Genomic DNA, 16797 nt, shown 5'->3' on the forward strand with positions numbered 1-16797 from the left:
ACGACGCTGAGGGTTTGTTTGGAGGCGACGCCGGTGGTAGAAAGGTATCAGGGGAAGGTGAGGTAAAGGATCCCTGAAGGGGACTTCTGAATTCGTTTGGGGAAACTTTCAGAAAGGATCCTGGACGACGCTGGGGGTTTGGAGGTGACGCCGGTGGTAGAAAGGTCGGGAAGGGAAGTGGAATTCGTAGGTAGCTAGAGGAAGGTGTATTGGGTACAGGGAGTAAAGGGGGCACGTTACAGTATTATAATACCCCCGCCGCAGCAAACCTGCCGACTAAGCGAATTTCCATTTGTCTTAATTGATTTTCAATTAAATATATTTTATTTAATAACATTAGGTTTAACGAGTACCTAGGTTTGCTGCTACAAGGAAACTAATAAAGTGTGTTTTTTTTTTGTAAAATATTGATAGCTTAGTACAAAATAAATAAATTTGATCAAAATACAAAATATTTCCATAAACAAGCAAACTACAACATTTGACAATATTCTCCATAAGAATAACATGGGAATTTTAAATTTACAATTTTTTTAATTTTCTCCGTTACTATTAACCGAACAAAAATACTTTTATATACTAAATTAATTGTTTTTTTAAGCTCTTTAAAAAGGTCTAAAGAGAAATTGGGAAATTTTGTGTTTTGAGGGTCAAAAGTGAGAAAAACCAATTTTTACCCCATAAAACCCCCCGTAAAGCCCCGTTCCCATGGTCCGATCATGCTGGTTCGCGAACTCATTCAAGTTTATCCCGCTTTACACCTTTAAACCAAATTTCATCAAAATCGGACAAAAATTACTCAAGTTATCGCGTTCACGGACGTATATATATATAAGTCTATATATATATATATATATATATATATACATATATAAAAATTTGAACGAATGGTGTTTTTGGCCTCTGGGGACATCAAAATGAAAAAGTAAATTGGTCTCGGGTCTATGTCTTACCGTGCCACCTACGGTAATAGCTACTTCCCTATAGGGAAATTCGCTAAAACAGAACTTGATTGCAGCTTCCTCAATTGTGTCAATTTAACTAGAACTAGGTAAATTATTTTTTACTCTGAAACAGACTATAAATTGTAATGGAGATGGATGTCTATTTCAATACTTAATATATATTGAATATTCTTAGTATATTTCAAAAGCTTTACTTATTACCATGTTTTGATGTTTGATGTTACGATGTTTGATGTCACAGACCTGTTACTACGACTTATCATTTGTTTTCAGCCGCAGGTCTAGGTGAGCTACGCAACAACCACGACCCGACAGTGACGTACGAGGGAGACAACAACGTGTTGCTACAACAGACCAGTAACTGGCTGCTGCGACAGGCCAAGGAACTGAACTCATATGCCGATACATCAAGCTTCCCCCTCTCTCTCATCGGATATCTCGCCTCGGACGCTACCTTCCCAAATGTCTATCACAACCAGCCTGTCACCTGCCATAATTGTAGGTTAGCATTGTAATTACCACAAGTATATTCATTTAGAGCCTTTTTTCAGAGAGGACTGCTATATCACACCTTACCTAAATATTCTTAATATTAAGAGATAGATTTGACACTCTTTGTCTCCATTATTTTATCTTCGGTCATCCGCAAACCAAATTATGCGACTCTCCATGTAGACAATCTGCCAAAATCACCATAGCGACCCCTTGTATAGCCCCTGCCTGTACTTGGAAGATAGTGATTTTTATATCAGTCCTTATAGAAGATTGAATGTAAAACGTGTCTTCGAAGTTCAAAGGTTTGAATAATTCACTTATTTGCAGCGGAAGACTGTGATGAGGTTTCTGTGACCGCGGGAGACAACGCTTACGTCTTCAAACTGCGAAAGATGTTAGGGATTTTGACACAATCGCAGAAGACTATGATGACATTTCCGTGACTGCGGGAGATGATGATGATGACCACGCAGGAGATGTTTAGGATTTTGCTGTGATTGCGGTAGACTATGATGACGTATCTGTAACTGTGGGAGATGACAATAATGTCTACAAACCGCAGTAGATGTCCAGGATTTTGCCGCAAATGCAGAAGACTGTGATGACATTTCTGTGACCGCGGGAGGTGACGACAATGTATGCAAACCGCGGGAGACACTCAGGATTTTGCCACTATCGCGGATGATAACCTTAAGTGAGATTTCAGGATTATGTCGGAGATGATAATGTTTCTGTGAATGATTGAGATATTCAGAATTTTGCTGCTATTGTGGGAGACGATGTTTTTGTGATCTTAGGTGATGATGTTGATGAAAATGATTACTATTATTAACATTAAGGATTATAATTTTTGCAGTAGCTCACTGAACTTTGGAACATCTAGAAATATACAAATGTGATGTGAGAACAAACTTAAGCTGTAGGCCTTGAATTGGTTATAGTTTTGGTGGAACTAAACATTCACAAGGGACAGGCCCGGACTGGGACTATTTGGGGCCCTCAGCTACATGCTGTGAAGGGGCCCTCTTCCGGTGGATTATTTTTTATTAGGTTCTTGTAAACAAGTTTTTTCTCACTATTTTGGCATTTATAAGAAGGAAGAAATTCAGATAGGTATTTATAAAATGTTAGGGTATTTACTTGAACTTAATTATTTATAAAAAAACAATTATTTTTAGGATACTACAACTCAATACACATACTGTAGAAGTGGCAATAAGTGGTATAGCAGAGTTCAAATTAAAGTGCAGTATATTCACACCAAAGTTAATAAGTTTTGTCAACATTGTGTGGTAATAGTAATCACAAAAAGATTTTAGGGATTTGAAAAATAATACTAACAAGACAAAGACTGTAAATCAGGAGGCCTACTTAACAACAAGCAAAAATATTGAACTATAAAATATAAATACACATAACATGAGTCATAAAACATGGAATATTCACAAAAATTACACACACATTCACAATTAATAAGCACTGTCTACAAGCTGAACATTTACTCACAAACGTTTCCAGTATCATTTTCTTCTTTTCATGTCTTTTTGCGCTGTCTTTATGCTGAGTAATCAGCTGATATGATAGATCATCACTTTGCTGTCGTCTGCTAACCACAACACTAGTCACTGCGCAGACAATGTATTACACTACTACAACAACGTCACTCAACTTACAATACGGTAGGCTACAATCGGTTGTATCATTGACTATACACCTCTACGTAGGTACACCTATACGTAGAGGTGTGATAGTCAATGGTTGTATGCCTTTATATAAACGGCGAGATACAAACAGTTGTTAAACACAGTTCTCTAGTTTGGAAAATGTAAACAAAACTTTACTAAGAACATATGATAACTTCTAACAAGCAACAACATTTTCTCGTAATTTTAAGCGTTAAGGGGCCCCTTCGGGGGCCTCCTTGAGCTGGGGGCCCTCCGCGATCGCAGACCTAGCCAGTCCGGGCCTGACAAGGGAATTAATAAAATGTTCAGACGGGTACCTTGAAAAACCAGAAAAAGACCTGGAATTACATTTAAGAAAAATAGTATTCGCCTTGTTTAGCAAGCTTTAAACCATAGGGTCATTATACCTGCATACCTTTCTAACCCCTCACATCTTAGGGTAATGGGGCACTAGCCTGACCACAACCTCAAAAAAAAACTTCAAAAAGCTATGTCAATATAAAGATAAATTGATGGATTACTTCTTAAATATAGGGATAAAACATTAATTGTAAAAATCTAACTGTGACTTTACTTAACAAAAGTAAGCACTAAGCCGCACAAAACAATACAAATGTATTGTTCACCTGATCACCTGTTGTATTGGATTGTTTACTTGATGTTTAGTTTATGTTCACTTCAGTGATGTGTGACTAATGGGATTTACTCAGGGGGCCCACTCAGCCATGTTTCTGTTCTACCTCTTCGATTAGGTAGCCTGCCAACCTGAGACAGGATATACCAGCTTATAGGTTTTAGTTCTGATTGGACAATTCCTTGAAACTTAAGCACTGGCTTTACTAACTTTTTAATTCACTTAAATCTACATTCCTTTGCTTCCAATTTTTAATGTTATTATATTAATGTCAAAGCATAATTAATATCGTTTAATCTAACTAAACATCTAAACAAAGGTCAACATAGATTATTTAGCTTGATAAATAAAACATTCAATCACATTTTTTTATCATCTCCTAATTGAATTGTGTTATTTTGTGTTCCAGTCGTGGAAGAAGCGTTTAACTGGCTGGTCAAATGGTTGCTGCATGCCACTCAAGAGAAAGTTGATACTCTAACAGAGGACACTGACAGATTCACTGCCAGAAACCATAGTCAAGTGTTCTACGCTCACACGCTCTCGCTTGCTTTTGCACAGGTGACTGATCATTTTTACATTTCCTCACATTTTTCAGTGTGAAAGTAAATATTCTGCTTCAAACGCCAACTTTTTACTAGAGCATTTTTTGGATGAAATTATTCAATGCTAATTATTCAGATAAGAAAATTATTTTCCACAACTCCTAACAGAAAGTTTCAGTCAGGTGATTTTCGATGACACCTGATATAAAAGAAAATAACTCTTCCCAAGCTCTAATTTATAGCAAAGGAATCAGTTGGTTTTCCCTTGCTCTAAATTTACTTTTCCCAGTCTTAATCAGTTCTCCATTTACCCATTATGTGCAATAGGCCTAGTATTTCCTTAACATGTATTTTTTCTAATTTTAATCAGCTATTTCTTTGTTGAGCAATCTTAACTGCAAACAGAAATATGAAAAATATTGTTCATAACTTTTACTTTTACTAAACATGATTTTCTGGCACTTGCTCCAATAATTCCTGTCCTCGGCTTTGCCTCGTACTAGAAACTCACTCTCACATACTCGTCTTCGCCTCTAACAAAACTTGATCACACACAAAAAATGTTAATTTTGGAAAACTGGGTTATTACTAATTATGTTCATGATTTCAAGCGTAAAGAAAATATAGTTTTATATGTTATACAAAGAAATAAAATGGTTAAAACTTATGGAAAACCCAAAAAGTTTCGTCATAGGTAATCAGAACTATAAATGTTTGATATGGGAATCCCTTGTGATAACAACAGATCTCAATCCTGTAGTCAAGCTCTTGCCATACTTTGACAAGAGTATCTTGATCGATTGTTTTGATAGCAATGGTAATCCATTGCTGGATCTCAGGGTATGCTATCTGGTAATGTTGTTGTGTACACCTAATCTTTGATTGATGTATCTAATCTCCTTAAGAAAAAATCACAGGGGGTGATGTCTAGAGTCTTGGAGGCCAGTTCAGGAGTGTGTCATAGTTCAAAACACCACGCCCGATCAATCTCTCGGCCAGCACATTGTTAAGTTCAGCTCTAACATCCACATGGAGTTATTAAAAAATTGTTTAATAACCTCCACATTATAAAATGTGGAGGTGTGCCATCCAATTGCAGAATTAAATCTGCACAATCTTGTTCTAATTGCGGAAGAAGCCATTCTGTCACCATGTCCAAAAAAACTATTCCAATTGCCGTTTTTTCAATGAAGTAAAAAGGCCCGTGCACTTTGTTGTAAGTGACAGCACAAAACACATTAACCGTGGGAGGATTTGCTCAATGTAAGCGTAACTCATGTTCACTATACTCCATATTCTGAAATTATGTCTGTTCAAGTTACCACAGACTGGAATGCTGCTTCATCGGTAAAGACTAAATGTTTTACAAAGTTTTTGTTTTACATCAAGGTTTGCATGTCCTCACAAAAAGAAAGTCTGATAACTTTGTAATTTTTTTAATATTTGAAGCAGCTGAAGTTTTTAAGGTTTGAATTTTATATGTTACGTAGAATTTTCCAAACAGTTGACTGTGGTAATCAAAGCTGCATTTAACAGTAGATTTCAGTGGACTACGGGTAAAACTTTCCCTTACCTGCTCTACAACTTCAATGCTCACTGACGGCCATCCCAGTTAATTTTTTTGTACAAATGCAGCCAATTATCTTAAATTTCAAGTACCACTTGCTAATAGCGTCATTACTAGGAGGATCTTCATTAAACCTGGTTCTAAAGGGTCTTTGCGCACAGCAGATTGATTAATGTGTTAATACAACTCACAAAAAGCTGTCCTGTCTTCAAATTCAGCCATTACACAATTTTTACTCCCTAGAGGCTGATCAGTAGGCTACTATCTTTATTATTACTTCTTATATAATGCAATATACAACCTGCCAATACCTGCCATTTTGGCTAGGGGTGAGATATCCACCTCGGGTTTGCGTCATTGTGTTTCTTTCGACAAATCCTCCAAAATGAGGGGTCACTCAATAGGGGTTGCTATTTGAAAAAAATAAGTCACCCACTACCCTGTTAGGGGAGGGGGGGTTAAAAAATATTTTTGATGTAAAAAAAATAAAATAAAAAATAAATAAAATTTTAACAATCAACGCTACAAACAGAATATTTCTATCTATCTACCTATCGTTCGGTTTATAATATACAGATTTGTTTCAAGACTAAATTTACACACTGTATAAAAATTAAAATTCCATAAATAACACTGCTGTATAGAACTGTGATGGTTCAAAAACAATTACACATATCCAAATTTGACCAGACAAATGTAAATTCACTTGATATGCAGGATTGCTGTGGCAAGAGTAATTCATTCATTGATTTTTAGCAATGTCAAGTTTCTTGTTTATATCATACTTGTGTACGCTGTGAGTGCATTTTTAGGGCAAGTGAGTAACAAAGAAGACTTTTCAGATGAAAACTTTATTTTCTCTTGTTTTAGAAATAACTTGTTTATTGTCATCCATCTTGTTTTAGGTTATTAAAAATAAAACATTTACTTTGAGGTAAGAATCTTCAAACACATAATCGTAAAATTCGTAAAAATAATTTGGATTTAGAGTTTTAATAGATTTGTCTTCTTTCAGAACAATGTATTAAAGTATTTTTGGGACCATTGTAAGAAAACATCAGAACCAGAGTTGAGAGTGGTGTTGGAAAAGCTCTACTACCTCTATGGGCTGACCTGCTTACAAAAATATATTGGCTACCTTTACCAAGGTTTGTTAACTTTTTGTTGTGAAGAACACCAAACTAATCAGTTTACAACCATAGGAGTTAACTGAAGCACAGGAGCTGACTAATTTAATAGAGTGTTAGGGTTAGAACATCAGCGACTGACCGTTTCCACATATATTCAATATGGGAAAATAGGCTCTTAAGCTATAGTGTAAAGTTAGTTTAAACATCATGTCCATATTTTCCTGTACTTCCCAATGATAAAACTTAAAGTATTACCGGTACTTATGTTGTGTTCAAAGAGAGTGTTGAAAAATACAATTTCATTCCACCAGTGAATGACTGCATATTATGCAGGGTGCGGCTAATTTAAAGAATGCGTTGAAATACCGCTACGTTGCAAAAACTAAATCATTACTTTTTTAAATCGACTCTATAACAAATGCACGTTGCTCAGGTGACCACTACTCTATGACCACAGATAATAGTAGGCTTGTAGGCTTCCCAACGAGCCTAACCCCACCACTCTCAAACGACCTGTTGCTGAACAGTGTGCTGCAGAAAATAGATGTTTTTTTTGCTGCACCTTGTATAATATTTTAAAATTTATTTAATCCCCCTTCTTTTCATCAAATAACCTGTTCAAGGTTCTCATCAAAGCTGGACACCCTGTTTAAAATAGAAATAACCATTTCAGAATCGTAAATATATAGATTCTAGTAAATTAATACTTTTCATCTTGAAAGTTAACGTAACCTTTAACCAGCAGTCAAATTCTGGTTATAGTGTATCCAAATGATTTATGATGAGATTTTGTGTTTTCTACTTATGTGTATACTTAAACTGAAGTTGTGATCCAGTGATTGGCTGTTTAATAATTTTAGCCCAAAAAGACTCTCGGACACCCCCTTCCCACAATAAATAAATAAATGATTACATTTTAATGTTCTTCAGTTAAATCAAATAAATGATATAACTTGAACAAATAGTAAAAAAATACAAATTTAAATTATTAAAAACATATTAAAATTAGGTAAGCTATTCCAATTTATTAATAACTAATTTTTCTATTTAACCCTTACTAAAGCAGACTAAAGCAGATTACTATTGCAGAGGGCAATTCATATATGGTGGTAAGACCAAACAGGGCTGCAGGTGCTATGACGCTATTGCAATGGTTAGGCACTCTTTGGCAGAGTCCAAAGCTGCCTGCGCACTAAAAAATCAGTGAAGCCTCCACTATCTGGATATCCTGCGTGGCAAGCTCTTGTTATCATGAGTAAAATTTAAATTGGCACTCCTGTTTTAACCTAATCTATACAACCAAACTTACCTATACTTCATTCACAATATTTAGGCGGTTTGGGGGAATGAAATCTATCCCCTACACTTGACCCTTACCTTTAAAATAGTAGCTCAACAGCTGATTAGGCAACATACATTAAATACCAAAAAGTGGTGCGGGAACTTCCCCTCAAACCCAGGCCCGCTTTTGACCCTGTCAGTGCCCTAGGCACAACTAATAGTAGCACCCCTCAGCAATATATATAACAGGGTGTCCACCGACCGGGAAATCCGGGAATAATGCGTGAATTTGGTATTTCTACCTGGATATTTCAATTTACCGCAATCGCGCAAAACAACAGTGACGTTTCTGTAACCGCGGGAGACGATAATATGTCAACACATGGCTGAGGGGATGATCACAATATTGCCGCAATCACGGTAGGCGATAATGTCCACACGACCGCGGGAAACATTCAGAATTTTGCCGTGAATGCGGAAGACGATGATGATCTCCAAACTACTGCGGGATTTGATTAGGGCTAACATTTTGCCGCAATAGTTTGATATGATTACGATTACGATGTCTATGCGGGAGACGATTGTGATGTTTTCAGGACACTGGGAGATAAAATAATGATACACGGCCTACACAGCTGCAATGATCAGAATTTTACCGCGATCGTGCAAGATAATGTCCAAACGTGACACGACCGCAGAAAAAGATAAGAATTTGGCCTCATTTGCGGCAGACGTCAATAATCTCATCACGGCCGCGGGATGTGTTCACATATGTTCATATATTCGTGTCAGATCATAGAAGACTATAATTATGTCTACACGACCACGGGAAACAGTCAGAATTTTGCCGCGATCGTGGGAGACAATTACGATATCTACATGGCCACGGGAGGCGATAATGATATCTACACAGCTGCGAGGGAATATCATAAGTTTACTGCTATCGCATGCAAATACAACCACCATTTTTTATTTTCCAATTCATTTGCCCCCAAAAAAGCCAACTGCCTCGCAGCCTAGGCACGTGGCTACCATGCCTATTCAGTAAATCGGCCCTGCTCAAAATTGGGAACGAAGTATAAAACAGTTGTTTTGTTGTTGTTTTATGATTAGTGCTGTAGGCCTAATCTTGGTATGTGTGTGTGTCTATGTAAAGTAAAACACTAATCTTTTACTCTTATTCTTATTTGTTAATTTAATATGTAGTTTGTGGTTGTGACCTGTTATCATCTCTGTTCTACAAAATTTAGGTGGTTTGAGGGAAGAGATACCATCCCCTCCACCTCACCCTAACTTTGAAACAAGAGTCGACAGCTGTTCTGCTGATATGTAGATTAAGCTAAAAAAAGTGGTGGGGAAACCCAAGAAATCTTCCTCCTAAACCACCTAAATTTTGTGAACGGACTTTAATACATCTAAGGCTATGTTACTGTGTCTCTGGGTTTTGAGAAAATTAACACTGACCCTTCTAGATTTAAGTACTGTGGATACATTTATATAAATATAAATTACAGCCTGAGACTGGACAATAAAGTATCATATAACATCATGAACTTCATACTTTTAGCGAATTTCCCATATAGGGAATAAGCTATTACCGTAGATCTCATGGTAAGACCTAGACCCGGGACCGATTTACTTTTTCGTTTTGAGGTCCCCAGAGGCCAAAAACACCATCCGTTCAAATTCATATATATATATTTATATATGTGTCCATTAGCGCGAAAACTCAAGCAAAATTGATCCGATTTTGATGAAATTTGGTACAAACGTGTAAACCTACATTTATTCGAACGAGTTCGCAAACCAGCATAATCGGACCATGGGATCAGGGGTTTATGGGTAAAAATGAGTTTTTCTAATTTTTGACCCTAAAAACTTTAAATTTCTAAATTTCTCTCTAGACCATTTTGAAGAGCTTAAAAAAACAAATAATTTAGTATATTGAAGTGTTTTTGAATGTTCATTGACTATGTAGAAAATTAAAAAAAATTTAAATTTATAATTCCCATGTTATTCTTATGGAGAACAGATAAACTGTTCTAGTTTGCTTGTTTATGGATATATTTTAATCAAATTTGGCAATTTGGTTTTTTTTATACTAAGCTATCAATATTTCAATTGAAAAAACACACCTCAACATCTTCCCTGTAGCAGCAAACCTAACTACTCACTAAAATTAATGCTATTTAAATAGGAAATAAATCTGAAAATTTATATGGAATATTTTAGTAGAAATCAAGCGGGGTAAATGGAAATTCGCTTAGTATGCAGGTTTGCTGCGACGGGGGTATTTAACTTACATAGTAAGCAGTACAGGTCTATTAAGTATATTCAAATTACATTGAATCATTGGATGACTGAAATCTTGATGGTGTGATGCAACGCTCGCAGAATTATTGCTTGCGATTTGCTTTTGATTTAAGACTCTTTGAGCAAATCACACCTTTCTACATCAAATCAAAAATATTAAAGTTGAACGATCAGAGGCTACTTTTAAAATCATCATTTTAGCAATAGATTGCCAAAATAGTTTGAACGTGACTTCAGTTTTGTAGCTGAAACGCACTGCATCTTTCACGTTGAGCATACCTCATCATAGGAGTACAGCATATGACAGGGCCTTTGTTGTAACTGCCTGCCATCTTTGTAACAACCTACTTTTATCCATTGAAATGCTTGATAGTCGTCCATGGTTCGTGGTGGCACTGAAAAAATTGTACTTTGAGCGTATGGCCTCAGCTGGTGCGTCCTTTTTGGCGCTTTTGTAATTGCTGACTGAGTGTATGAGTGTTTATGTTAGACATTTAATTTTTGTTTTTAAAAAGTATTGATTTTGTGTAAATAATGTTTTCTATTATATTGTGTATTGTATTTTATATTTATATACAAGCAGGTTAAGTGTAAGAAAGGGCCGTGTGGCCCTAACTTTGCATGTTGAAATAAATTATTTTCGTTTAGTTTTCATTTCCCAAATTAAAGTTATGCCATTTTATGCCATATTTTTGTTGATTCTGTGACTGTGGATGATTGCCCTGCCACTACTATATTGTAATGTACATTCAGGTGGCTACTGTGAGGGCGCAGCACTTGCTGACAATCTCAACACGGCTGTACTAAGGCTACTGACAGAACTGAGACCCCAGGCTGTGAGTCTAGTAGAGGCTTTGGCTCCTCCAGACTTCATACTCAACTCTGTCTTAGCACACTCTGATGGCAAGGTAAGTACTTCCTTTACAACCTTAATCACAGCAAAATCCTGATGTCATCATTGTCACTTACTATACTGACACATTATTTATTTAAAAAAAAATTTTCTAGTACAACATGCTGCAGCCCCCTGACAATTAGTGGTGTATCCGGTACTAGGAATAGTTTTACATACTTTATGCTACTATCCTTTTTATTACTTTATCCTAGACCTACAGGGTTGCAAAAATATAACATAGCTAATAATTATTGTAGGCCTACTGTGACTTTCCTAAGAGATTTACAGTACACCTAGTGCTTTGTAAAGCTATTTCATACTAAGCTATTAACATTTAATTTTAACCCTGGGACTGGCAATATGACAATTTTTGTCATATATCTGTGCTTCCAAAACGCCCATATGACAAAAAACGTCATATAGTGTAACTTTTCTTTTACCAGCTTAAAATAATTTCAAACCAAATAATTTTGATAACATTCGAAAGATGAGGTTACAAGCTTTCATTTTCATACATAAAGAACCTTATAGCATTAACAGATCAATTTCATTTTTGTTACAATTTGAATTGAAATTTAGGTGAGACGATTTGGAGTTTGGCCTATCAATTCATTACTCATGTTCAAAAAATTGTAACGCCGATAATTTTATGTGAAACTGAATGTGGTTGGTACCAATGGATGAATTTTGTTCTTCAGTTTATTTTTGTATCAAGAACCATGTTATAAAATACAACTTGTCAGACAACTTGGGAAATAATATTTAGAAATCAGCTGACATTCATAATGACAAGAATCGTCATATGAGCAATGACTAATAAATCAATAAAGGATTATGTTAGCATGATGCAATTTATATTGAGCTGTAACCAGAAATAAAAACACACTATTTGAAATACACGGGTGTTGTTGACATTGTGTAAAATAGCTGTTTCGTTTGTGACAGTTGCCATTACTGTTGTGCGGCGTTCATGTCTCGTGAGTCTTGCGTGTGAGCATAGATATACGTATTAAAACCCATAAAAGTATGGTCTTTTCCTCATCACCACATCGTGTTACAGTTGTACAACAACCTGATGGATTGCTTGATGTCTGACCCTCGCGCGATGGAGCGGCCATCGTGGTGGAGAGAAATCCGCCTCAAGGCCAAGCTATAGAATCCAGTGCCTATACTGTACCTTTACCATTTAAGGCTGTTAACATGTATTTATTCTGCCCCCTTATTTAAATGTGAACTCCTCTCCTCATAAAATCATACTCCAAGATCCAAGGTTTATCTGTAGTTTTAGATTAATGAGGTACCAAAAGCCTTAAAAATCTACTACTCTATGGAATTTTTAAAACTGGTAGTCCCCACTATAGCTGATACATAAAAACATATTTGCAGACATGTTTTTGTTATGGATATTATTGTGCAACAGAGAGTTTGTTGTTACAAGCCAATGTATGTTTTATCTTTTCTTTAAATTAAATTAATTGTTAAGATGATGTTTACTTTTGTTATTTATCAATATAACAAAAGTAAAAAGCTTTGTTTCTGAAAGAAGAAATTAAAAAATTGTTATTTAGTTTCAAATTGTTCAGAACCTTGTCATAACGCATCTACCACATATAGTTTGGACACCTGTAAGTTGTGTTTAAAACACAACCATAATGAATGTCTTGTTATTGTTTCAGTTGTTAGTCTATATTAAAAGTTTTCATAACAAAACTTATACAACTCTATTACAATTATGTTAGTTTTTAATTGACCATATGTATATTCCCTCCTTGTCCTAAATAAACTTTGAATATATTGTCCCATTAAATCTCAAGTAGTCTTCAGCCAGTAGATAATTAAATTCAGTACATTTCCTATTGGGAAGAGTGGTAGAAGCATGGGACCATAACTTTTCTTCTAGGGTCTGTGGATGAAAAAATGTTCTACATTACATACCCTGCCCTCATAACTAGAATTTTAGTTTCAGATTACAATTTGGTCAGTTTACCAACTACCGGTCAGTGCTCTTAACATAACTAACTTACAGTTTCCCGTAGACTAAATTTGTTCTCCAAACGAGTTTAACCTTGGTTTGAAACACAAATAAACAGTGATTGCCATAATTTTTAGGGCCCAATTCATGACTAGTTAAAGTGAAGCTTAAAGATATACCCAGATAAATGAAGTAGCTTTTCAGAAGAGGTGTATTCCAAAAGTGCTTAGGCTAAGTCAAAATTTTAACATATCGAGTTATTAATTGTATATGATTCCTTACTACAAGTTTCTCAACTTGAAAACATATTTACGCCAAAATGGCTTGAATCAAATAGACTAAATTAGCAATATTAGCATAGGTTGTGCTCAGGGCCTGATTACCCATTAGGCTAATTAGGCTGGAGCCTAGGGCGCCAGTCAGCCAAGTGTTTTAGGGGGGTGCCAGACAGCTAAGACTTAAAGTTGGGACCGGGGGCGTAAAAAATGTTTTATTCCAAAAAAGGATGTGCAGATAGGGAAGGAGGTGGGGACGGGTGCGTTCGGCAGATTTTCATAATCATTATATCCATATATAAAGCCCAAAGTACCCATGAACTTTTGAGAAAACTACAAGTCACACCCCCATAAACCATATACTTAAAATATTCGTAATGACGAGAAACCTTGTGTAAAACTATCCATTATTTCATAAATTGCCCTTTAAATCCTTTCTAAAAGGAACTTTCCATATACCTAACGTTAAAAATACCTCAGCTGTAATTATTTGTTTATTTAAGCTTAACTTAACCAATCAATAGTTTTATTAATACTTATGAAGTCAAACGGGGTGAAGCCCGTGGGTTACAGCTAGTTTATAGTAATAATTGATTTGTAAAAACATTTAACGATACTTTTTGTTGCAGATAAATACAGATAAATGCTGTAAACTAAGTAATTCCATCTAAAGGTCCTAATAAAATTGGTTTAGGCCTTGGTGATTAACAGAGTTAATTTTTAAAGTATGCATATTATTGTTTGGTTTTTTGATATTTTAGGTTAGGTCTACTTTTGATTTAATACAATCATATGTTTAATAAAATGTAAAATAAATACATTATTTTAAATAAAAAAGTTTTACATTCCTTGAACAACCGATTTGTTAAAAGTTCGTAATCAAACCATCCATGAATTATTTATGATGAGTTTTCTTTTATTTTTAAATAAACCGAATATTAGTATAATGCCTTTGGCCATTTTAAATTTTGAATTCAGTATTAGTATTCATTCTTTGAAATTTTGAAAGTGGTAGCGGAGAGGAGGGGTAGTGGAAGGGAGGAGGGGGCGCGAAAAACGTCAGCCTACTGGCGACTAGACCCTTAATCAGGCCCTGGTTGTGCTGATTTCAATCATTAATTTCTGTCAAATACACAGACTTTTTGACAAAGTCAAACTAATGGAATGACTTGTAGTGAGTTATAGCAACTGTTATGACCCATCAACTTAGTCAGCAACAATGAATAAGGTAGACAATGGAATTTTAGATCCTAGCGCATTCTGTGACTGGCTCACATAACTATGTTCTTTTTTTTGTATAATTGGCAACAGCTGTTCCATATAGATGGGATGTCTACTTCAGTATCCAATAGCATTGACTTTATTGATAGTCAAAAGCCAATAGTCAATGATTTCAACTCTGTAATGTTTTCTAAAACTGCTTTGGTCATAAGTAGCCTATTCTTTCCAAAACTGCTTTATTCAGCTGTTGAGTAATCAGCGCATGCGCAAATGGTGCTGCCCAGCTGTCATATATCTACTGCCAGTAGGCCTAGAAGTCATTTTTGATCGTGTGATGTTGATTATGTTTACTTCTATTGAAAGTTAACAATATTATATACTAAGATAGTCGTATATGATGAAATAGGCATTTATTATAGCCTACCGTAATATTTCACGGTTTATTAATATTTTGCATGTTTTCATGTAAATTAAAAACGTTTCTTTTAGGCCTATTGTTGATTTTATTCCTTTTAGCAAATTTCCCTATAGCGAAGTAGCTATTACCGTAGGTAGCACAGTAAGACCTAGACCCGGGACCAATTTACTTTTTCATTTTGATGTTCCCAGAGGCCAAAAACACCATTCTTTCAAATTTTTATATATGTGTATATATAGAGAGTTAAATTGTGTCTGTAAACGTGATAACTCGAGTAATTTGGATATACTGGGATATATTTTGATCAAACTTGGCAAATTTATTTATTTTATACTAAGCTTTTAATTTTACTAAAAACCATACTTTATTAGTTTCCTCGTAGCAGCAAACCTAGGTGCTTGTTAAACCAAATCAGGGTGTATACCAACCGGGAGAACCGGGAAATAACCTTGAATTTGAAGGGACCTGGAAAAAACCGGGAAAAAGCCGGGATTTTTGGACCGAATCCGGGATTTTTATTTTAGCCCCGGTAGAAAATTGTAGTCGTAAAATGCGCCTTGCCGCGATTGCGGGCGACGACGATGACGTTTTCGTGACCGCGGGAGATGACGATGACGTTTCCGTGACCGAGGGATCAACGATGATGTATACACTGCCGCAGGAAATATTCATGATTTTGCCGAGATCGCGGACGACGACGATGACGTTTCCGTGACCGCGGGAGACGACGATGACGTTTCCGTGACCGCGGGAGACGACGATGACGTTTCCGTGACCTCGGGAAACGACGATAACGTTTACGTGACCGCGGGATCAATGATGATGTATACACTGCCGCGGGAAATATTCATGATTTTGCCGAGATCGCGGACGACGACGATGACGTTTCCGTGACCGCGGGAGACGACGATGATTATGTCTACACGGCCGCAGATGTTTATGATTTTGCCGAGATCGCAGACGACGACGATGACGTTTCCATATCTGCGAGAGGCAATGATGATATCTACACGGCCGCGGAAGATTTTCGTGATTTGCCGTGACCGTGAAAGACGACGATGATGATTTATACACGTCCGCGTGATATGCTCATGATTTTGCCGTGAATGCGGACGACGACGATGACTTTTCCGTGACCGCGAGATCAACCATGATGTTTACACTGCCACGGGAAATATTCATTATTTTGCCCAGATCGCGGACGATGACGACGATGATGTTTCCGTGACCGCGGGAGACGACGATGATGTAGACACGGCCGCGGGAAATATTCATGATTTTACCGAGATCGCGGACGATGACGTTTCCGTGACTGCGGGAGGCTATGATGATGTCCACACGGCCGCGGAAGATATTTGTGATTTGCCGTGACCGCGAAAGACGACGATGATTATGTCTACA

General features: G+C 36.4%; 1 protein-coding gene across 2 annotated transcripts in view; it reads left to right on the forward strand.

Moving 5' to 3' along the window:
• Window positions 1–13986, forward strand: part of LOC128983063 (peroxisomal acyl-coenzyme A oxidase 3-like) — a 36933-nt gene extending 22947 nt beyond the window's left edge. Inside the window, exons 11-15 of one of the 2 annotated variants that reach the window (XM_054402198.1) lie at window positions 1239–1463; window positions 4189–4340; window positions 6907–7039; window positions 11369–11523; window positions 12571–13986. In XM_054402198.1, coding sequence (XP_054258173.1) covers window positions 1239–1463; window positions 4189–4340; window positions 6907–7039; window positions 11369–11523; window positions 12571–12666 — 761 coding nt within the window. In that variant the 3' untranslated portion in view covers window positions 12667–13986. The remainder of the gene's footprint in view (window positions 1–1238; window positions 1464–4188; window positions 4341–6906; window positions 7040–11368; window positions 11524–12570) is intronic. The other variant, XR_008489787.1, reaches the window with a different exon arrangement.
• The last annotated feature ends 2811 nt before the right edge of the window (window positions 13987–16797 follow it).

This window comes from Macrosteles quadrilineatus, unplaced genomic scaffold, assembly GCF_028750875.1.
Source record: "Macrosteles quadrilineatus isolate MER2022 unplaced genomic scaffold, UCM_ALF_1.0 Scaffold_1__1_contigs__length_201487025, whole genome shotgun sequence".
In the NCBI taxonomy this organism is placed as follows: domain Eukaryota; kingdom Metazoa; phylum Arthropoda; class Insecta; order Hemiptera; family Cicadellidae; genus Macrosteles; species Macrosteles quadrilineatus.